The following is a 19,439-nucleotide window of genomic DNA, read 5'->3' as shown; positions in this document are numbered from 1 at the left end:
TTGGATTTGTTTTCTTCTGTATTTTGCCTGCCCACACGCATGCGCATACCACGACTTGCCTGGTGCCTGTGGAAAATGGAGTCTGATCTCCTGGGGTTGGGGTTACAGTTAGCAGCCACATGGGTGCTAGGAACCAAACCAGCGTCCTTTGAAGAAAAGCAAGTACTTTTAACTGCTGCACCATCTCTCCAGCCTCATTATTCCATCATTTTTAATTCTTTTTCTCTGTGTAACAGCCCTGGCTGTCCTGGAACTCGCTTTGTAGACCGGGCTGGTCCCGAACTCAGAGAGATCCACCTACCTCTGTCTCCCAAGTGCTGGGATTAAAGGTGTAGGTGTGTGCTACCACCGCCCAGCTTCATTTTTAATTTTTTTTGTTTTGTTTTGTTTGTTTTTTCGAGACAGGGTTTCTTTGTAGCTTTGGAGGCCGTCCTGGAACTTGCTCAATAGACCAGGCTGGCCTCAAACTCTGCCTCCCGAGCGCTGAGATCAAAGGCGTGCGCTGCCACCACCCAGCTTTCATTTTTAATTCTTAACATTGCCCCTTAAACAAGTGGAGACAACATATTTTGAATAAAGGCTAATGAAGTTTTAGGTAGGTAGCAGAAGGCTTGAAAAACTAATACTGTGCCCTTCCACGGGACTCTGAGCTGCAAGACAGCTGCTCTTTGACCTTCAGCAGACCTCAGAAACTAGAAATACTTATTTCAGGCTCCACCGGACTGACTATGTGGTCAGGAATGGAAAGCACCTGTCAGGTGTTGCTGCCTGGGCTAACTGGCGACTTCAAGCTTTGTGGCTTGAGTAGCCTCTACTCCCAACGTCGTTTTGGGCATTCAAACCACAGTTGGTGCCGAGCGCCCCCTACACCCCACACTGAAACGCACGTAGCCGGTGTGCTCGCTTTCACGGTCCCCCTCTGACAGGCACCCACAGGCCCACTTGACAGGGGAGAACTAGACCCGCTCCGCTCCGCGAGTGACCAGCCCTGGGACCTGGAGCGGCGCGGAGCTGGACCCTGAAGTTTCTTCCCGTTCCGACACCACCTGGGCCTAGCTCAAGGTCACGAGTGCTCACACACGGCGGCTTAAAGTAGAAGGGGCGGCTCACTGCACCAGCGCCGAGGGCCCAGGGGACGACCACCAACTTGTCACAGAGGCCGGGGACCAAGCTTCTAAACCGCGGCCGACGGAGCTACGGGGTCCCGGAAGGTTCGGGCGCTTTTCCGGAAGACTTCTCCAGCAGCCAATCAACGTTGAGACCTTCCCCCTTCACCGGAAGGAGGTATCTCCCGGAGCAACCAACCAGACGGCTGTCTTGAGTTCGGTGGCGGGAAAGGCCATGAGTAAAAGCCGAGCCGAGGCCGCGGCCGGAGGTAACGCCGGCGCCCGCAGGTCCCGGGAGGGGAGCGGGCCCGGGGGCCAGAGGTGACCCAGTCTCCTACCTCGTCTCCCGCAGCCCCCGGGATCATCCTGAGGTACCTGCAGGAGCAAAACCGGCCCTACAGCGCCCAGGACGTGTTCGGAAACCTGCAGAAGGAACATGGACTGGGCAAGGCGGTGAGGCCCCTCCTTTGGGGGGTTCCCTCCCTGCTGAGCTCCCCTGTTAGGCTTGGGCCCCTCGTCCCTGTCACCTGCAGAAATTTACCCTGCCCGTGTTCGCTCTAATTGCTCCACCCCCTCTCCCCCCTCGGCCAGGCGGTGGTGAAGGCTCTGGATCAGCTGGCCCAGCAAGGCAAGATCAAGGAGAAGACGTACGGCAAGCAGAAAATTTATTTTGCAGACCAGGTGAGAACGCCCGCAGATTATCGCCCACCTGAAAACCTGAGTGAATCAGTTCCCAGCATTAACTAGTTAGGAGTGTTGCGTCATCTCACAAAATTAGCCTAACGTGTGCCATAAAAGGGCTCAGACATTCTTAAACCAGCTGTACGCTGTGATCACACTTCATTAGTGTGCATTTGAGGTACGGGCGACAGAAAACCCTGGCTTGTTAGTAGCCTCGTTTTCACTTGGAAGGCCCTACTATCCTTTCGTCTACACCCAGCCTCTGCCAAACGACTACCCCAAACACATCAAATGTGTCTTCTCCCTCCCAGACTTCTCTGGATGCCTCTCAAATATTAAGTATCAGTATCAATAAGGCTAAAGTAGAATGCTTAATCACTGCCCCCCCCCCCAATCTTTCTATCATTCTTTGGTAAGGGAACCACTTTCCCCCAATTCTTGGTTTCTTTTACCTCACCTGTCTGACATGTATGGTCATTTACCAATCATATTTGTTTCCCTTGACCTACCCCTTTTCTTGGAGGCCAAAGGGTCGAGACTGAGTCTCATGCAGCCCAGGCTGGCCTTAAACTTGCTCTTTTGTCTCAGCCTCCTGAGTGCAGTGTATTGCCAGGATGGCTCAAGGTTTTTCTTTATTGAGTCTACCCCGTTTTCACTGCTCCCACCAGACCCTCTGGTCTATTGTAGTATACTGACATCGCATCTTGGATAGTGTAGTCACAATGATCTATCTAGATGCTGATCAGATGGCTCAGTGGTGGGCGTCACTGTATTTTTAGACCTTCTGAAGCATTTGGTCTCACTGTTCAGCTCTGCCATTGTAAGACAAAGGCAGCCGCAGATGATGCAAATGAATATTTTACATGCAGGATTTGATTAGTGGCTCCTGCTTTACACAGTCCAAACTACTTGGTCTGGCATCCTCATCCTTTTTGTTTTGATCATTTCCAGCATCTCAGTGAGTCGGTGGTTATCTCTAGAGGCTCTTTCCTAGCAGTACCTCTTAAGGGGTCCCTTCCCCTTCCTTTCACTGAGCCTCTTCCACTTCAGAAGGAAAGTTGCTTCATTCCTTTAGATGAGTGGTTTTTATCACTAAATAGAAACATATTTTTCATTTTTTTTTCTTTTGAGATGTGTGTCTCTACATAGCCTTGACTGTCCTGGAACTCCTTATAGTCCAGGCTGGCCTTAAACTCAGATCCACCTTCTGTGTCTCCTGAATGCTGGGATTAAAGGCATGGGCCTACACTCCCATTTTCTGTCTTAGTTTTTGCCAACCTGAAAGCTCCTGAGGACAGGTGTTTCATTTTAACTCTTTGTGCCTCACATGAACTCACTTGTATTTCTCCTCTTGGCTGACAGGACCAGTTTGACATAGTGAGTGATGCTGACCTCCACAGCCTGGATGCCAACATTGTGGCCCTCACTGCCAAGGTGCAGAGCTTACAGCAAAGCTGCCGCCACATGGAGGCTGGTAAGACCGGGAATCCTTTCCAAGGTGCTATGGTTTGGAGGTCACAAATTGCTAGCAGAATGGTTCCTTATCTACACTGTGTTACTGCAACTAGGACCCTTTGCCAGGTGCCTAGGCTATTACATTGAAAGAAGTTCATGATTACCGATGGCTTTTGTGTACCAAATGGCAAGACAAGCAAGCTTTCCCTGCCCCTATATGAGCACACCGCATCTTATTTCCACTTCTTTCGTTACCTGTGTGTCAATCTGCTCAACTTTATACACCATTGTTGCTTTTAAATGGAGAAGAAAAATAGAAAGCTAATTTTGCTGTAAGCCTTTTTCTTGAGCTTTTCCAGAATGTGGGTTTCTATTCTGGAGAGGTCCCGGAGCAAGAGAGAAGCTGACCTCCCACCTCTGGGGAGCACCTGCTGGGTGAGACAGAATCCCTTCCTCACAGGTACCTGGTAACTTGGGGGGTTGTGGTTTCAGAGCTGAAGGAATTAACAAGTGCGCTGACCACTCCTGAGATGCAGAAAGAGATCCAGGAGTTAAAGAAGGAATGTGCTCACTACATAGAGAGACTGAAGAACATCAAAGCAGCCACCAACCATGTCACTCCAGAAGAGAGAGAGCAGGTAAGCTGGGACGCTGCTGTGTGGGTCTGGAGTGAACATGAGGTACACAGGCGACCGTGCTTCTTCCTTACAGGTGTACAAAGAAAAGCAGAAGTATTGTAAAGAGTGGAGGAAGCGCAAGAGAATGGTGAGAGCTCCAGGGCTAGCTCTGGAAGTTTCTGTGCAAAATGATCCAATAGGCAGTGCCCTGTGCTGGTTCTGCCCATCTGAGGGGGCTTTTGTTTCTTGTCAGACCACAGACCTGTGTGATGCAATCCTTGAAGGATACCCCAAGAGCAAGAAACAGTTCTTTGTAAGTGACTCTTTCTCTTACTCCCCTGGGATCTTTGCCCAGAGGACTCCTTCATTTCTTCCCTTGCCCCACAGGAAGAAGTTGGCATAGAGACAGATGAAGATCACAATGTTAGGCTCCCAGACCCCTGAGGGGTCCTTGGAGACAGGGAGCAGAAGTCCTGGGCTGGCTACCTTGTTTAGGTGGCCTTCTTGTTCTCCACCTTTGAGGGTGGGGAGAGAAGTACACAGATGCTAATCAGATGGTCACGTTCATTTGTTTTCCATATTACAGAGGCCTCAACAAGTACTTATAACAATCCTAAAGGAAAGTATATGGAATATTTATTGTAATATAATTTGATATAAAAATACTTAATTTTCTCTGGCTTATCAAACCTGGGGAAGGGGACATGGGAGAGAAAGTACAGAAAGGCTGTCACACACCAACATTTGAGAGTCCCCAGACAACCTATTCTGTAGCTATCCCCAAGTCCTAGGAGAAATGTAGGCAACACTCTGGAGGCCGTCAGAATTTTGGAAAACTATGGGAAGAGCTGATAGAGGACATTTGTCTCCTCTAGCATCCACTGTAGGGTGTTGAACATGAGGGGACAGCAGGAACCTGGTGGTCCTACCCTGAGCTGACTAGAAAGCCCTGGCCTTATTCAGTATTGACCACATAGTCCTAGGCATACGGTGGCCTTTCACCCTTCATGGCCATGGGGCTATTTTTCCAAGTCAAAAACTGCCAAAATACCCAAACTTGAGCCAAGTGTTGCCCAAGAGACCAAGCAGAGGCGAACAATTTCCAAATTATATATATATAGTGAATAGAAACCCAATGGTTAGAGAAAGGGCTGGGGGCGCCTGTGAGGTTCTCTGAACAGATTCCTGTCCTAGAACTTTTCCTGGGAAGGCTGGGTGGGTCCACCATTGTGGGCAATTATAATAAATTAATGAAAAGCTTTCACAGAACACAGCCTCAGTGAAGCTGGGCAAACCAAACACCAAGTAGAAGCCAGCTGACCGGTGTGAGGTGCTGCGGTCCAGTCTCATAGGCCCAGCAGTTCCTTGGCCAAACAGACTAAAGGCCTCTGCAGCTCTCCAGGAGCCCTCAGTAGAGTTGGTTTTTCAATTGATGGAGGACGCCAATCACAATTTCTCGCAGAGTCTAGGAAAGATAATGGTCAGGTGAAAATGGCTGCCTAACCCAGGCATGCTCTAGAAGAGGGCATTTAAAGCAGTCACCTCAGGGCTGGACAGACATCTTGGTAGAACACTTACTTGACAAGGGGGCTGGTTAGATGGCTCAGCCAGTAAAGCCTCTTGCCATGCAAGCCCGCTGACCTGACCTGAGTTCCATCTCCGTGGAGCTCTCATGAAAGTGGAAAACGATCTGACTAAAAAGTTGTCCTCTGACCTCTTCATGTGTGCTATGGCACACACACTAAAGGTTGAGAGTACTTGCTGCTCTTGTAGAGGACCCAGGCCTTGTTCCCAACACCCAAATGGTGGCCCACAAAACCTGCAGCTCATCCAATGCTGAATTCTGGCATTAGGCACACATACATGATACAAACAAAACACCCAAGTGCGTAAAACATGTCTTTTTTTTTAAGGGAAAAACCCTTGAGATGGAATGCTGCTTTTAACTGTCAGATATTCCTGAAACAAGTTGGAGACACAGATGAATATGTCGTTGGTACAACATGGGTATTCACTGCAGCAGTGTTTAAAGTCTCACAATGAAAATGTTAAGAAACAAAAGGGAGAAATCTGAGGAAAAACAGCACACTAGAAAGCCCTGGGTCTATAATGGGGTGGGCGTGAAGATGTCCTGTAATCTGTGTGTTTCATTTTTCTAGAAACTTCTAGTAACTGCTGCTGCCTTCCATACAGGACAGCTAAGGAGTGGCTAATAAGTCACCAATGACATGGGTCAAAGCTAGACAGGGCACTGAGTCCACACATCACAGTTGTCACGAGACCCTCACTGGGCCAGGCAGCAAAGAGAAAGAATACTAAACTTGTAGACCCCCCCCAAGGGTCCCAAAGGCACTTACTTTACTTTTCTAAACGGCTTGGAGCTTGTAAGAGAATGTTAGGCCCCATGACCCCTGCTGTCACATACCTGTGGCTCACAGTGTTCCTCAATCCAGCTGAAGACACAAGCTGACAGCTCCTGGAAGCTGGCCACAGAGATAGAGGCATTGAAAGACTGGAATAGGGAGTCCATGATGCCTTGAAACACGTTGAACTTCACCTGGTCAGAGACCTGGTCCTCTCCTTCATGAGGGTTGTCCTGATGTGCCTTCACAATTTGCTCGTAGTTCCTGAAAGCATGTGAGCAAGCAGGCTGAGGTGCCACAGCAGCTCCACCAACCTGAGCAGCTTGGTGGCATAACCCAGTGGCACCCAGAAGAGGGAGGCTTCCCAGAGACCTTTGGGGATGCATTCAACACCAGCTAAACACTACCAAGTCAGAAATTAACTCCCTGCAACCCACTCCTTGTTAACCTGACAGGTGTTTGCTGCTTGTATGTCTTATATGTAGAAGGTCGATGGGGACAGACAGTCCTGCCTTATAGTGACGACCTGGGGTCAGTATTACCTACATGCATTCTCGGATACAGCCTTTGAACAAGAGGAAAGAGTGCACTGGGGTTGACTTCAGTACCCCCTCAGGTCAGCACCCCTCTTACACTTTCATTATCTTCAGGGCTGTGACATCCTTGCGCAATGTGGATACTTCTTCCTCCTGCTTTTTCTTCTCCTTGTGTAAAAACTGGATGTAGTCGATGGCTAGAGAGGGGTTGGGAACAGAGGAAGTTTGAACCAGGAAGATGGTTCATTTTGTTTCCCCTTCCCCTAGAAGCCAACTCTCCCATTACAGCCACCATGCCTGGGTCAAACCAGGTACTGGCCACTCCTGGTCACTACTACAACCCGCCCTATTGCCCTAGTCATACTTTTCTGTAGAACGATGGCTTTGCTGAGTTTTTGGGAGCCAATGGAGAAGTCCTGCTGCTGGCAGGTGGGAACGATGGTCTGAAGGTCATCATAGCCTCTCTGTGGAAACAACAGGGAAATGGGTTTCTTACCTCAGGAACAAGACAAGCTAGCACAAACTTCTGATACCAGTTCCATGCTCAGAAACTCAAAGCACAGAGAGTTGGCAGGAAGGGGTACATGCACAGTCTCCTCTTCCTGCAGACTCCTGGGGCTAAAGGGTCAGGGCAGGTGAATAAGAATCATGCAGAGTCCTCCCTTGCTGCCTGAGGTGCAGGCCCCTAGTCACCTTGATAGCATCCCTCCTCTTCTGTTCAGCTTGAGTGTGAGCACGCCGCCTCCGGTCTTTGTAGGACTCCTTGTAGGACTCTTGCTGATAATCACTGTCCTCATCATCTAAACTCAGAGATGGAGGCAGGGAAAGGTCACTTTAGGGTGCACTGAGTTTTTCCCTAGTTGAGGAACCTGGTGCCCAGAGAAGGCAAATGGAAAGAACCTAGTAACTTGGATGAGGTGAAAGATGGTGAGACTCAGTCTTGGACTGCTCCAGCCACCCCCATGCAGACAATGGAACTCCCTATTTAGGAAAGACACTAATATGATGGCATAGCTATGTTTGCCCATGGTGTGTGGGGGAGATTGTGTTGCTGCCTACCTGTGTTGGGGACGGAAGAGGCACTGGTGGAACCGATGCTATTAGCTCTGGACACTACACTCCCCTTGTGGCTGCTTTCTACAAAAAGCCCTGGAAAAAAGAGGCTTCGATCACTAAGGAGTGGGGAATATTGCCTGGCCCTCAGTCACCTATGGTCACAATGGCTTCAAATGCTGACCTCTCCCCATCAACTCCAAAGCTGGCTGCCACGGGTCACACATTTCATGCTGCAATGCTCCTGTCGCTAGTATCTACATTGCCCACAGAACTGTAATTTCTGGCTTACAAAGGGACAGCTGGATGCAATGGACATGACCAGCTGTCACTGTTTCCATTTCCCGTTCCAGAGCGGAGAAGCCAGGTGTAACCCATGGTTTTCCTGATTATCCTCCAGCTCCTCCCTAACTTCTCAGGCCAGGACCTTGGCGCAGTGGCGGTGGACTGTGCTCAGGTGTGGCTGGCAAGACCAAAGATCTGCAAAGCTGAAACGGGTCATTCCTGATGCGAAGAAGGGGGAGAAGTCACTCACCAGGGTCCAGGCTGTTGTCACTGTAGGCATACTCGACCTGCAGCATCAAGCAAAGGAGACGCCTGTTAGACCTATGCCCCGAGGAAAAGCCACCCGCAGTCCGCGGATGCTCGCACCATGGGTGTGGGGACCGCTGAATGGTTCTCCCAAAGCCAGGCCTGGCTAGGCCGCAGGGGCGCTGCCCCCTCTCTATAGTCCCTGCCGTCCCCGCCCCACCTCCACCTCCACCTCCCAGGCACGTCCCCCTTGTTCCCGCACACACGCCCCATTTGTCTCCCCACCTTGGCACACGCCGGGTGAGAGCTGTCTTCTCTGCAGCCCCGGGGCCCGGACAGCAGGGGAGACTCTGGGGATAGCTGGGGAGCCCCGCGTCTTCCGGACCCCCTACGTGCACGAGCCCGACCCGCCCTCCCCTCGCCGGCGTGCGCGTCCGCGGAGCTTGCCTTGACCCAAGGGTCCTCCGGAGAGGCGCCCGGCTCCGTCATCGTGGACCTACCGAACCGGAAACAAGCCTGCGGACTGGCCCCCAGCCTCCAGGAAGAGGCGAGGCTCTATCACGTGACCCAGCCCACCAATCCGCAAACGCGAGCATGGGCGGGGCGAAGGCGCTACGCTTGCGCGGCTCCAGATAGTAAGCGCTTGCTGGCGGTGCCTAAACCTGACCAATTCGCATTAATAAAGGCAGTGTTAGCCCCCGCTGCCCGCCTCCAAATGAGAATCTAGAATGTCGGCAATTTTCTGTTCAATGGAGCCCTCTGAAAAATATTGTGAGAAGGGCTAGAAGTGAACTAGTTCGGTGGTAGAAACCCGTGAGAGCCCCTGCACCGTTCGAACAGCTGATCAGCCTGGCAACCACTGGAGGGTCAAGAACTTCCCCTATGTCACATGATCTGATCCAATGAAGGTACAGCGCCACCCAACACCCGGCTGGTGTCCGAAGTGGCGCTTGTGCAGTTAAACCTTGTAAAGAGCCTTTGAAGCTAGGCTTATAGGCAGAACAGTAGGAAAGTCTAACATACTCAAAAGCACATCGCTAGCCACTGATAGGCTGGCTTCGGTCTGGCTAGCCTCAGAGGCTACACTTAACCACAGAGCTCCCTGGCTTCCAGCTCAGGCCTTGCCCCTGAACTCGGAGTCTAAAGATCTAAAGATACCTAGACTCACTGGAGCAGGAAGGAGAAACCACACAGGCAGCGCTTGTTAACATCTTTAATTCAGCTACTGGGTCCACTGATTACCACAACCCATCAACAGTAGACAGACATCACATCCACCACTAAAAAGAGGACAGAACCCTAGAGGGGACTGCTCCCCCATTAGCTATGTCCTCACTGCTGGCCAAATGCCAGCATGCTAGGCAGACTTCCGGGTTTCTCTCTGCGTCCTGTACAGCTTAGCTTGAGGCCCCTTAGGCCTGCCATAGGGTGAACATCAAAGCCCCCATTCCTCCTCACCGCGGGATTTGTTAGTTCCTGGGGCCAGTTTGGCACCACAGAAAATCCATTTTCAGCTCTTGGTCTGATGAGTCTTAGGGAGGCGGTTTTGTAGAAGACTCCAGGCTTTTTCCACCTTTGGCCAGTCCAGAATGGCAGAAGAAAAAGAGGGTCAGCGAGACAACCACTGGGCCTTCCCTCCCCACAGCCTGCCCTTTGCACCAACCTGCTGCTGTGTGACTTGCGGCTCCCACAAGGTGCTGAGAACCACATGGCTATGCTCCACCAGCTGCTGCCCACTCATCTGGCTCTGCAGCCGGCTCTGAGCAGCTGCTTCGCTCAATCCATCCCTCTCTACAATCCGACGTACAGCCTGGGCACACATGACACAGTCATTAGGAGGGGTCCCAGCTCAGTCTACAGGATCAGAGCAGGAAACTCTGCAGTGGGCTCAGAAGTGGTGGAGTGGGGTCCAGATACCTCAGTCTCAGGGATGACAATGGTCCACACCTCATGTACCATATTCTGCCAGCCGGCTTCCAGCAGCATAGCGGCATCAATCACACACACAGTCTTTCCTGTGGGGAAACCCTAGTCATTGCCAGAAGCACCGGGACACTCGCTACCTGTCAGCATAACACAGTCCTAGGTAGCGAATGGTCCGCCTGGGGCTAAGGGAGATCCCAAAGGAGCTGCCGCTTCACTGCCCACTCTGGCTGTTCCCATCACCTCCCACTCACCCTTAGTCACAGCCAAGTCCATTTCCTCCCGAGCCAGCTTTCCAATAACTGGCCACATGATATCTGTGAGGGTCTTCAGCTGCTTCTGGGGAGGGGAACGGAGAATGCAGAGGTTAGCATCCCTGAGAAATACAGCAGCTTGGGAGGTGGTGGCTGGGAGCAGGTGAGTAGAAACAGACTTTCTGTGCCAGACTAGGAAGTCCGCTGCATCTGCCCATGGATCTGGCAGCAGCTGAAGAACTCTTGAAGAGTGTGTGTGTGTGTGTGTGTGTGTGTGTGTGTGTGTGTGTGTGTGTTTACCTTGTTGCCAAACACCCGGCTGCCCACGACCTTCCTATTGATGGTGCCATCTTTATGGAGAATATCTGGATGACAGAGAAAGAAGGCTATGAAAAGAGGCCAGGCCATTTTCTCACCTCGGTCAACCTCCACCCCACCTCAGTTAGTACCTGTTCCAAAGGCCTCCACCACAGGCTGGTAGGCAGGGCCCCCGGGAGCATAGGCCCGATGGCCCAGAAGGTCACTGTCAATGATGTACGCCCCCAGGTTCTTCAGCCGCTGAGCTACTGAGCTTTTCCCAGAGCCGCTGATGCCCGTCAGCCCAAGCACATAGAGCCCCGATGGGAGCTCCGGCCTCAGCTGGGGACAGTTAAATGGAAACCTCAGTTCCTGAAGAGTTTGGGCTCGTTTCCAGTGGAGGGCCTGTTTCTCTCCTCTAGCATTTCCAACATGGGCAGTGGGTGAGGAGGAAGTAGGGAAGGGAGGCTTACATTTGGAGGCTGAAGCAGGTTTCCCAGAATCCGCTGACGTAAGCTGGAGGAGCTGACCTTGTCCTCTTCATTTTCACCGTGATTCTGGTCCTTCATCAGTTGTATCTGGTATAAGGCAAGTTCCTCCTTTCCCTGAGGTACAGGGAGAGGAGAAAGGACGATGAATCTGGGGCCCCAATCTGCCCTCTACTTACCTACCCCTCTCCTCCTCCAACTCCACAGGCAAGTTCCTTTTGGCTTCCTCCACCCTAAACCCTCCATTTCCCGCACTGGGGCCACAGTACTTCCATAGGCCTCCCCCTCCCATTCCCTCTGCCAGTCTCCTTCAGGGGTTACATTCTCAAGGCGGAAGCGGTTGACGGCCATCCCCCCACGGTAGGTCTCCTCGCTGACCACCAGGAACTCCAAGGTGGGGTCAGACCCAGCAGGCCCATAGGGGTCCAGCAGGGAGACGATTTCAAAAGTCAGGGAGGGCTTGATGTCCACCAGGAACTCACTCAGATGGTCCACACGCTCTCCGTAAGGCTGGAGCAGCTCAGGGAGCAGCTTGCCTGGAGAAGGAGCCAAGAACAACAATGAGCTCTTTCCACTAGAGTAGATGTGCAGGCCCATTTGGAAAAGAATGTCCCTAGGTGCTGAATCTCTCCAAGCAGTGGCAGCAAGAAAGGGTGAAACTGGAACCACTGGGGGGTGGGGGACAAAGGGGAGGAAACAAAAAAGCAGCACAGACACTACGAGGGCTGGCATGTATCCAGAAAACAAGCCACCAAGAAATATCTATAGATCAGTACCAGCCAATAAGTATCAGCTAGGTGGATAATTCCAACAACTACCCCATTCTTGGAGTCCCCTCACTGTCCATGGCAGTACTGGGTCACCTAAACTGATCTTCCATCCATTTATTCTTAGTGTTTCAAACTCAGAGTTGATCACTTGGAAAACCATAAAGTGCAAATTCCTTGGTTCTCATGGGGGTGGGGGCAGTTCTGACTTCAGTAAAGATGACTGAACCACACCCTAAGGATACCACGTGTAGTCATCTAACTGAAGTCCCACAGCAATAACAGGCATTGTGGCATTTTGGAGGGGTGAGAAGTGGTCCCTATCCTTCCTTGATCTTGGCATTGGGGGAGTCAAAGAAACTTAATGGGTGTACTCCATTGTCCTAATCCAGGGTCCCTCTCACTCACTCTTCAACAGATCTTTGTCTGCTACTCCCACCACAAGCTGCTCCTGGGCCAGTACACATGCAACACTGAGCAACACTTTATGGGCATTGTGCAAGCGGTCAAAAGTGCCACCCACGGCCCCACGGCGGTAGCCACGCACAGGCTGCTTTGGAGATCTGGCAACCGGTGAAGCTGGCCTTATGGTGGAGGGTAAGAGGGCACTCGGGGACTCCACAGGCAGCTCTCCAGTTCCATAATCCGGATACAGCAAGACACTAGACAACTGTGAACAACAGCTGTAACAACTGGTGGCATAGCGCTCTAGGTGTTGTTTAACAGGGTTGTACTGGCTCCCATCCAGGGTCTGGAAGTCCGTCATAACTACTTCTGGAGGATGGGCCAAATTCTGGACTGAGGGCAGTACAGGAAAAAAAGTGCTCTTGGTTTGGATGTTGGTCAGTAAAATTCTGACGTCCAGTTGTCTGTGCAGGTCGGCACCGCTGTAGAAGTGCGTGATGAAATCCAGAACTTCAAAGGTGGCCTGCACAGGGCTGGCCTGGGGCTGAGCGGCCCCCCCCAAGTCCATGCCCGGTTGCAGGTGCACATAGAGGGTGTGATTGACCAGACGGGCCGCCGATGTCAGGATGGGGGGCAGGCGTGGGGCCAGGGTGGCCAGCGGCGTTGTCAGCACCAGGAGGCCAGAGCGGAATACGGCCATGCTGCCCGGGCCTGCAGACAGAGAGACGAAGCGACAGTGACTAGGCGGGCTGGGGCCGAGCCTGCAGGGGAACGGACGCAGGAGGAGGGACCTGGAGCAGGGCAGGGGGCCGTTCGCTGATGGAGACCGGAATCCTGGCAGGGGGAACCGGCCGGGAACCCTGAGTCATGGGGGCTGGGGCTGCAGGGATCCTAGCCCTTCTGGTTAAACTGAACCGGCATCTGCGAAGACTCGAAGGCGGGGACTAGAGGGGACGCTCAGGCTCGAGTCGCTTCCCTACTCACTCAGTTCTTGGATTCTGTTTCTACTTACACCGCCGCGGAGGCGTCCTAGGCTGCGGCCCGGAAGCACTACCCTCGGACCGCACGGCACGGAGCTACGGGAACTCGGAGCAGTCAAACCGTGCAACGCCGAGATTATGGCAGAATTCTCGAGAAGACCTCCGGGGCGGGGCCGGGGCGGGCGGCGGGGCGGGGCGGGCGGGGGGGAGGGGCGGGGCTGAGCGCAGAGGCTTCCGGGTTGCGCAAAACCCTGGCACCGGATTCTCTTAGACTGGCAGGAGGCGTGCAGGGCGGGTTGCAAAGCCCATTTTTCGGATTCCTGTTGGCATTTGCTTCCCCCTGGCTTGCTTGGAGACTGTGACAAAGCCAGGACCCATCCCAGAGACGCGGACAGTGGAATCACGTTGCTGTGCTTGCTCAGAGCCAGCGTTCCCAGCTACTAGACAGCTCTACCACATCTCCCTTCCACACTAGAGAAATTGGACTCCAGAGTCTTTTGAAACCCTGGGGGCAGGTCTCGTGCCTTCCGTAAGACACTCGGGTTTGCCAGGACTGGCAAGAGGGCAACTCAGCGTGTTAGGTCAGTAACGCTGCGATTTGGTAGTGGAGTGGCGTGGAGGCCAGACAGCCATCAGAAAACATCTAGGGTAAATCATCCACGGAGATCGCAAAAAGGAGAGCAACCCAGCCTCGAGATTAATGAAAATAGCTGAGAGTTGGTCTGCGATCCCAGTTTTGATCCCAAGAAGGATCGCTGCAAGTTCGAAATCAGACTGAGTTACAAAGCAAACCCCGGGACCAGGCAGGTGCTGATAGACAGGAGAGGAGACTTGTAATGTGCTGTGGTCTGGAAACCTGGCCTTGTAATCTGTTAAGGAATCGAGTTTCTTGCAGGAGACACTTCAAATTAGATTTTAGAGAGGAATTTAAAGGAGTCAAAGCAAAGGTTAGGGAGGTGTTAGTCTTCCTTTTGGCACAGTTACATTTTTTTGTTTGTTTGCTTATTTTGAGACAGAATCTCACTATATAGCCTACACAGTGTTGCTTTTATTAGGTGTCTATTTAGTTCACTGCCTTAAGTATAAAGGATAGAATAGAGAATAAAGTTCACTGAAGTGAATTCATGCATGTCTTGTGATGAGATAAATAATAAACCCAGAGTGCATGCGGTGGTGATCAGACAATAAAGACTAAAACAGAGGAAAAGAACTATACTGGAAGGGAAGGAATACTTTTTTAGGTAGGGTGCCTCAGGGAAATAGCAAAGAACTGACAGAGAAAATACAATCAGCGATCAGGAAAAATGAACCAGTTAAAAGATGGCAAATTTTGAGCCTGGCAGTGTTGGCGCACACCCTTAATTCCAGCATTCTGGAGGCAGAGGCAGGCAGCTCTCTGGGAGTTCAAAGTCAGTCTGATCTGCCAAGTGAGTTCCAGAACAGCCAGTGCTACACAGAGAGGCAACCGTCAACGAGAGTATTGAGGAGGCCAGGAGAGAAGTGTGCACAGATGAAGGTGCAAAGGGTGCAGAGCTGGAGACATGGTTCATGGCTAAAGCCCAGAGTACCTGAGTTCAGATCCCCAGATGCACATAAAAGTGTTGTCTTTATGTTCTCCTGTAATGTCAGCACTAGGGAGTCAGACATCTAGGACCCTTGGGGACAAGCTGCTAGTCTAGACAAGCTGGAATCATGAGCTCTAGGTCCGGCGAGACGCTGCACCAACAAATAAAGACTCCTGACTTCAACTGTGGACCTCCACACAAGCACACATATATCTGTACACACCTGCCCACATACCTGGGGACACACACATAGACAGATACAACCAAAAAGTGAAAAAGAAAAAAAGATGCAGGAACATCACAGAAAGTCTTGAGAACTTAGGGTACAATATTAGATTTTACTGAGATGGAGGTGAGGGATCAAGCTCTGTCCAGGCAAGGGTGCTTTAAGCGGATACAATTAGACCTTTTTTGTTTTTTTTTAGACAGGGTTTTACTATGTAGTACTGGCTGGTCTGGAACTTATGGTATAGACCAGGCTGACCTCCAACTCACAGACATTGGTCGGACTCTGGCTCCCAGCATGTATGGTGTGTGTTTTGGCTTCTCTTTTGGAGACAGTGTCCCTTGTTTCCCAAGTTGCTCTTCAGTTTACTATGCAGTGGAGGGATGATCTTGAATTTCTTTTTTCGTTTTTTGTTTGTTTGAGACAAACAAAAATTTGACTTTGACTTTGGAACCTGTCTATGACTTTGGAACCTGTCCTGGAACTTGCTTTGTAGACCAGGCTGGCCTTGAACTCACAGAGATCTGTCTGCCTCTGCCTCCTGAGTGCTGGGATTAAAGGCATGCACCGCCACCAGCACCAGGCATGATTTTCAATTTCTGACCCTCTTGCCTTTACCTCTCAGATTCTGAAACTACAGGGATACTACCTACCAGGTGTTTAAAATTATTATGTGTATATGCCCAGATGTATGTCTGTGTACCACATGCATGGCTGGTGCCAACTGGGACCAGAAGAGAGCATCAGATCCCCTGGAGTTGGAGTTATGGGCAGTTGTGAGTCACCATGTGGGTGCCAAGAACTGAACAGCAGCCAGTGCTCCTAACCACTGAGCTACCTCTCCACCTCCCTCTCCTTAAGAGACTCCAGCAGGCCAAACTGGCCTAGTCCTCTTGCCTTCACCTGTAGAGTGCTGGCATTAGAGGTGGTACCTTCTGTATACACTGTATACACGTGACTCTCAGGTGCATTTAAAGAGGTCACACTAAGCTGGGGCGTTGGTGGCACACACCTTTAATCCCAGCACTCAGGAGGCAGAGGCAGACGAATCTCTGTGAGTTCAAGGCCAGCCTGGTCTCCAGAGCGAATGCCAGGATAGGCTCCAAAGCTACACAGAGAAACCCTGTCTCGGAAAAACAAACAAACAAACAAAAAAGAGGTCACACTTGAAGTCAAGCCTAGTGTCTCAAACCTGTACCCCCAGTACTTGGGAGGATCATAAATTTCAAAGTCATCCTCAGCTACCATAGCAGGTTCAAGGCCAGCCTGGGCTACATAACACACCGATTCAACCACAACTGGCCTGATCCCAATCATTGCTGACAGTTAAAACCTACCCCAGCTTGCTGGCTTATCCGTTAAAGCATTTACAGTTCAAGCCTGAAGATTGCATCCAATTCTTGAAGTCCACGGTGGGAGAGAGAACAGTTGTCTCCTGACCTCTGTCCTCTGTGCCCCAGTGGAATGTGTCCTCCTTCACATCATGCACAATAATAGTAAATAAATTTATTGGAAGAAAAAAAAAACTTAACCTCTGACTATACGTATTAACCCTCAGTCTTGACTCCTGAGGGAGTTTGCACTACTTAAATGATTCTGAGAAGGGCACAGTTAGTTGCACAGGCCTTTTGATTCCAACACTCGGGACGTAGAGGCAGGCGGATCTCTGTGAGTTAAGAGGCCAGCCAGGGCTACAGAGTGAGACCCTGTCAAAAACAAAACAAATTCTAAAATAAGAAAAAGGGTTAGTTCTTTTGCTGGAAACATGGTTTGTCCTGACCCGGTTTATTTATCCGATGCAGGACAGCACAATTCAGATGTCACCCCAGGGGTCGCGCATCCGGGGAGACAAATGAAGGAGCTGGAGGCTCTGGCCGGATCCCCTAGAACTCCAGCGCCAGCCTCTGCACCCTCCTGCGCCTGCAGGTCAGCGAAGGCTTCCTGGTGCATGGCGGCGACGTAGCTGCTACCGCTGGGATCCTCTGTGCGCATTCGGGCCAGCGGCAGGAAGCGGTCGGTGGAGAAGTAGCGCAGGGCTGGCTGCGGGGCTCGCAGTGCAGTCAGGAAGAGCTGTGGCGGGAAGAGCATCGCGGGTCTGCGGGGGAAGGCACTGGGGGTGCACCGCCGTAACCCACCCATACCGCTCCCTGAGGCTCCGTTTGCACTCACCTCCGTCACCTCCTCTGGGTCCTGCGCCTCGCTCAGAGCTTGCTCATAGCCACGCAGGTAGTGCGCAAAGAGATAGCGGGTCTGGGCGTCTGCACGCTCCAGAGCCCCGCCTGGGCCGCCCTCTAGCTTCTCATAGAAGGCCGTGTGCACTGCCCCGCACTCGATGAGGCTCACGCTGCGGGGTGGGGGTGGGCAACAGCAGTAACTGGTTTGTGGCGGTGACCACACGCCACATAGGGAGGACACTGAGAGGGGCTGTGCCCAGATGGCAGATGCTGGCAGAGCCAGATGCTGCTAGGGAAAGGCTCCCATGTCCATCTAAGGTCTAGTCACCTACTCGCTGTTGACCCATCCCAATATGCCTTAAGAGCTAGGATGGCTTGTGAAGTGAGGTAACCTGGGTCAAGCTCCCTGCATAGTGTCTGGCACACGATGTGAGCCAGGGAAGGAGGACCAGAGGCATTGCTTTAGAGTGTCTCCAAGATCTGGTGGGGGGGGGGGTTCCCAAGTTGCAAAGGGTTCTGGAAGGCTGGTGACTTACTGGACTCCAAAGCGTGGCAGCAGGATCGCTAGACTCTCGCACAAACCTTCGAGCGCGAACTTGCTAGCACAATAGACTTCGTGGAATGGCAGCCCTAGGAGGGGAGACAAAGTTGCAGAGGTCCTGGCGATCCTTGCCCTGCCCTGCACCCCTTACTTGGGTATTCTGTCCCTCTTGCTCACCCATCAAACCTCCTACACTCGCAGTCACTAGCACACGCCCGGAGTGGCGCCTCTTCATGTCTGGCAGAAAGGCCTGCAGCACCCGAACCGTCCCGACCACATTCACATCCAGCACGGCGCCAACCGCATCCAGCTCATGCGCCTCCAGTGGCCCGAACAGGCCCCGTCCGGCATTACACACTTCAGGGAGAGAGAACAGACACTGCTCACTCACGCACTGCTCTCTCCCCTCCCCGCTTGTCTCCCCATGTTTCCTGAACTCGGGACTTCCCGGTTTGGTTGGACACTGGGTAGTAAAGACGTGTTTCAGGTAGGCTCACCCAGCACATCCACGCGACCCTCGGTCACACATGCCTGGGCAGCGGCCACGGATTCTGAATCTCTGACATCCAGTTCCAATGTCTGCAGGGAGCCAGGCGGGCATCCTCGAGCCCGGGCTGCCTCCAACAGTGGTCCCTGTGCCTTCAGGTCCCTCAGTGTGGCATACACTAAAATTTGGGAGGGATAAATGACTCATCACCCTGCTTACCTGTGGGGGCTCGTCCCTGGCCTCCATGCCTGTCCCCTCCTGTACCTTTGAAGCTCTGGGATGGGTCAGAAGCCAGACGAACAGCCAAGTGCAGGCCGATTCCGGAGGAGCAGCCGGTAATGAGCACTACTGTGCGGTCCATGACAAAGAGTACTTAAGTTCAGAGCATGAAGGGTCCTAGTGGCAGGCTGGGGCTGGGTATCTGCTTGGCTCTGCTCCTGCCCCCAGTGCCCACCCCTTGTTGTGTCTGCTGGCAATCTCAAGGCTGAGCCAGGTCCCTGGCAGGCTCTCCCCACCCTGCTGTGGGTCAAAGCAGAGAAAAGGACATTGGTTGAGACACCAAACTGCCTTAGTTGGTCAGGGCACAGTGGGGGGTGAGGGGCGCTCTACAAGCTGGGTGCTCAGGTGCAAACCGAGCAGTGCTGGGCAGATCTGGCCACAGGGACAAGACTTCTGCCCAAGGAACTTCTTGCTTCTGAGAAAGGGTCTCACCAAGTAGACCAGGCTGGCCTCAGACTCAGAGAGATCCACCTGCCTCTGCCTCATGAGTGACAGGATTAAAGGCATGCGCCACGATGGTTTTTGGAGACAGGCTATCTTATACCCAAGGCTGCCTTCAAACTCATAACTGAGGTTGGCCTTGAACTTCTAATCCTCCTGCCTCCCACCATTTCAGGGTTGTATTTCCAGTGTGTACCACCACATTCTGAAGGGACAATTTTTAGTTACCAGCTTGCTACTGTACACCTTCTAAGGTTGGGGACCAGTGTT

General features: G+C 52.1%; 4 protein-coding genes across 7 annotated transcripts; 1 reads left to right on the top strand and 3 right to left on the bottom strand.

Moving 5' to 3' along the window:
* The first annotated feature begins 461 nt into the window (after positions 1–461).
* Psmc3ip (PSMC3 interacting protein) lies at positions 462–4,524 on the top strand. Its single transcript, XM_035447549.1, has 8 exons — positions 462–1,375; positions 1,459–1,559; positions 1,698–1,787; positions 3,150–3,261; positions 3,735–3,880; positions 3,954–4,007; positions 4,113–4,172; positions 4,247–4,524. The coding sequence occupies exons 1-8, from the start codon at positions 1,342–1,344 to the stop codon at positions 4,301–4,303; spliced, it is 654 nt and encodes a 217-aa protein (XP_035303440.1). The 5' UTR covers positions 462–1,341; the 3' UTR covers positions 4,304–4,524.
* Mlx (MAX dimerization protein MLX) lies at positions 4,479–8,927 on the bottom strand. 2 transcript variants are annotated; one of them, XM_027428115.2, is made up of 8 exons: positions 8,790–8,927; positions 8,347–8,383; positions 7,818–7,907; positions 7,452–7,558; positions 7,123–7,222; positions 6,856–6,955; positions 6,285–6,486; positions 4,479–5,324 (listed from the first exon to the last, which is right to left on the bottom strand). In XM_027428115.2, exons 1-8 carry the CDS (start codon positions 8,829–8,831, stop codon positions 5,268–5,270), a joined length of 735 nt encoding a protein of 244 aa, XP_027283916.1. In that variant the 5' UTR covers positions 8,832–8,927; the 3' UTR covers positions 4,479–5,267. The 2 variants fall into 2 exon arrangements, with proteins under 2 accessions (XP_027283916.1, XP_027283915.1); XM_027428114.2 differs by having other exon boundaries at positions 8,628–8,846.
* Positions 8,928–9,539: 612 nt separating this feature from the next.
* Coasy (Coenzyme A synthase) lies at positions 9,540–13,622 on the bottom strand. 2 transcript variants are annotated; one of them, XM_027428110.2, is made up of 10 exons: positions 13,489–13,622; positions 12,480–13,187; positions 11,626–11,840; positions 11,290–11,421; positions 10,969–11,158; positions 10,820–10,884; positions 10,520–10,604; positions 10,260–10,357; positions 10,006–10,152; positions 9,540–9,915 (listed from the first exon to the last, which is right to left on the bottom strand). In XM_027428110.2, exons 2-10 carry the CDS (start codon positions 13,174–13,176, stop codon positions 9,853–9,855), a joined length of 1,692 nt encoding a protein of 563 aa, XP_027283911.1. In that variant the 5' UTR covers positions 13,177–13,187; positions 13,489–13,622; the 3' UTR covers positions 9,540–9,852. The 2 variants fall into 2 exon arrangements, with proteins under 2 accessions (XP_027283911.1, XP_035303439.1); XM_035447548.1 differs by lacking the exon at positions 13,489–13,622 and adding an exon at positions 13,461–13,478.
* A 3,109-nt stretch (positions 13,623–16,731) lies between these two features.
* Hsd17b1 (hydroxysteroid 17-beta dehydrogenase 1) lies at positions 16,732–19,409 on the bottom strand. Of its 2 annotated transcripts, XM_027428118.2 has the most exons (6): positions 18,714–19,409; positions 18,460–18,627; positions 18,140–18,319; positions 17,958–18,051; positions 17,417–17,591; positions 16,732–17,317 (listed from the first exon to the last, which is right to left on the bottom strand). In XM_027428118.2, the coding sequence occupies exons 1-6, from the start codon at positions 18,808–18,810 to the stop codon at positions 17,033–17,035; spliced, it is 999 nt and encodes a 332-aa protein (XP_027283919.1). In that variant the 5' UTR covers positions 18,811–19,409; the 3' UTR covers positions 16,732–17,032. The 2 variants fall into 2 exon arrangements, with proteins under 2 accessions (XP_027283919.1, XP_027283920.1); XM_027428119.2 differs by lacking the exon at positions 18,140–18,319.
* Between the last annotated feature and the right edge of the window lie 30 nt (positions 19,410–19,439).

This window comes from Cricetulus griseus, chromosome 7 (assembly GCF_003668045.3).
Source record: "Cricetulus griseus strain 17A/GY chromosome 7, alternate assembly CriGri-PICRH-1.0, whole genome shotgun sequence".
NCBI classification, from domain to species: Eukaryota; Metazoa; Chordata; class Mammalia; order Rodentia; family Cricetidae; genus Cricetulus; species Cricetulus griseus.
Note: the sequence above shows the minus strand (reverse complement) of the source record. Positions and strands in the feature narration are given on the sequence as shown.

Coding starts and splice junctions, on each gene's coding strand:
- Coasy (XM_027428110.2), bottom strand. CDS start 13,176: ATGGCCGTATTCCGCTCTGGCCTCCTGGTGCTGACAACGCCGCTGGCC. Junction 11,159..11,289: donor ACCTGCTTCAGCCTCCAAAT/GTAAGCCTCCCT, acceptor AACTGTCCCCAG/CTGAGGCCGGAGCTCCCATC. Junction 10,605..10,819: donor GCCGGGTGTTTGGCAACAAG/GTAAACACACAC, acceptor TCCCCTCCCCAG/AAGCAGCTGAAGACCCTCAC.
- Mlx (XM_027428114.2), bottom strand. CDS start 8,831: ATGACGGAGCCGGGCGCCTCTCCGGAGGACCCTTGGGTCAAGGCAAGC. Junction 6,487..6,855: donor GCCCTGAAGATAATGAAAGT/GTAAGAGGGGTG, acceptor ACATGCTTTCAG/GAACTACGAGCAAATTGTGA. Junction 5,325..6,284: donor AGGAACACTGTGAGCCACAG/GTATGTGACAGC, acceptor TATCTTTCCTAG/ACTCTGCGAGAAATTGTGAT.
- Hsd17b1 (XM_027428118.2), bottom strand. CDS start 18,810: ATGGACCGCACAGTAGTGCTCATTACCGGCTGCTCCTCCGGAATCGGC. Junction 18,052..18,139: donor GAGTGTAGGAGGTTTGATGG/GTGAGCAAGAGG, acceptor CTCCCCTCCTAG/GGCTGCCATTCCACGAAGTC. Junction 17,318..17,416: donor ACCCAGAGGAGGTGACGGAG/GTGAGTGCAAAC, acceptor TTCCCGCCACAG/CTCTTCCTGACTGCACTGCG.
- Psmc3ip (XM_035447549.1), top strand. CDS start 1,342: ATGAGTAAAAGCCGAGCCGAGGCCGCGGCCGGAG. Junction 3,262..3,734: donor CTGCCGCCACATGGAGGCTG/GTAAGACCGGGA, acceptor TTGTGGTTTCAG/AGCTGAAGGAATTAACAAGT. Junction 4,008..4,112: donor GGAGGAAGCGCAAGAGAATG/GTGAGAGCTCCA, acceptor GTTTCTTGTCAG/ACCACAGACCTGTGTGATGC.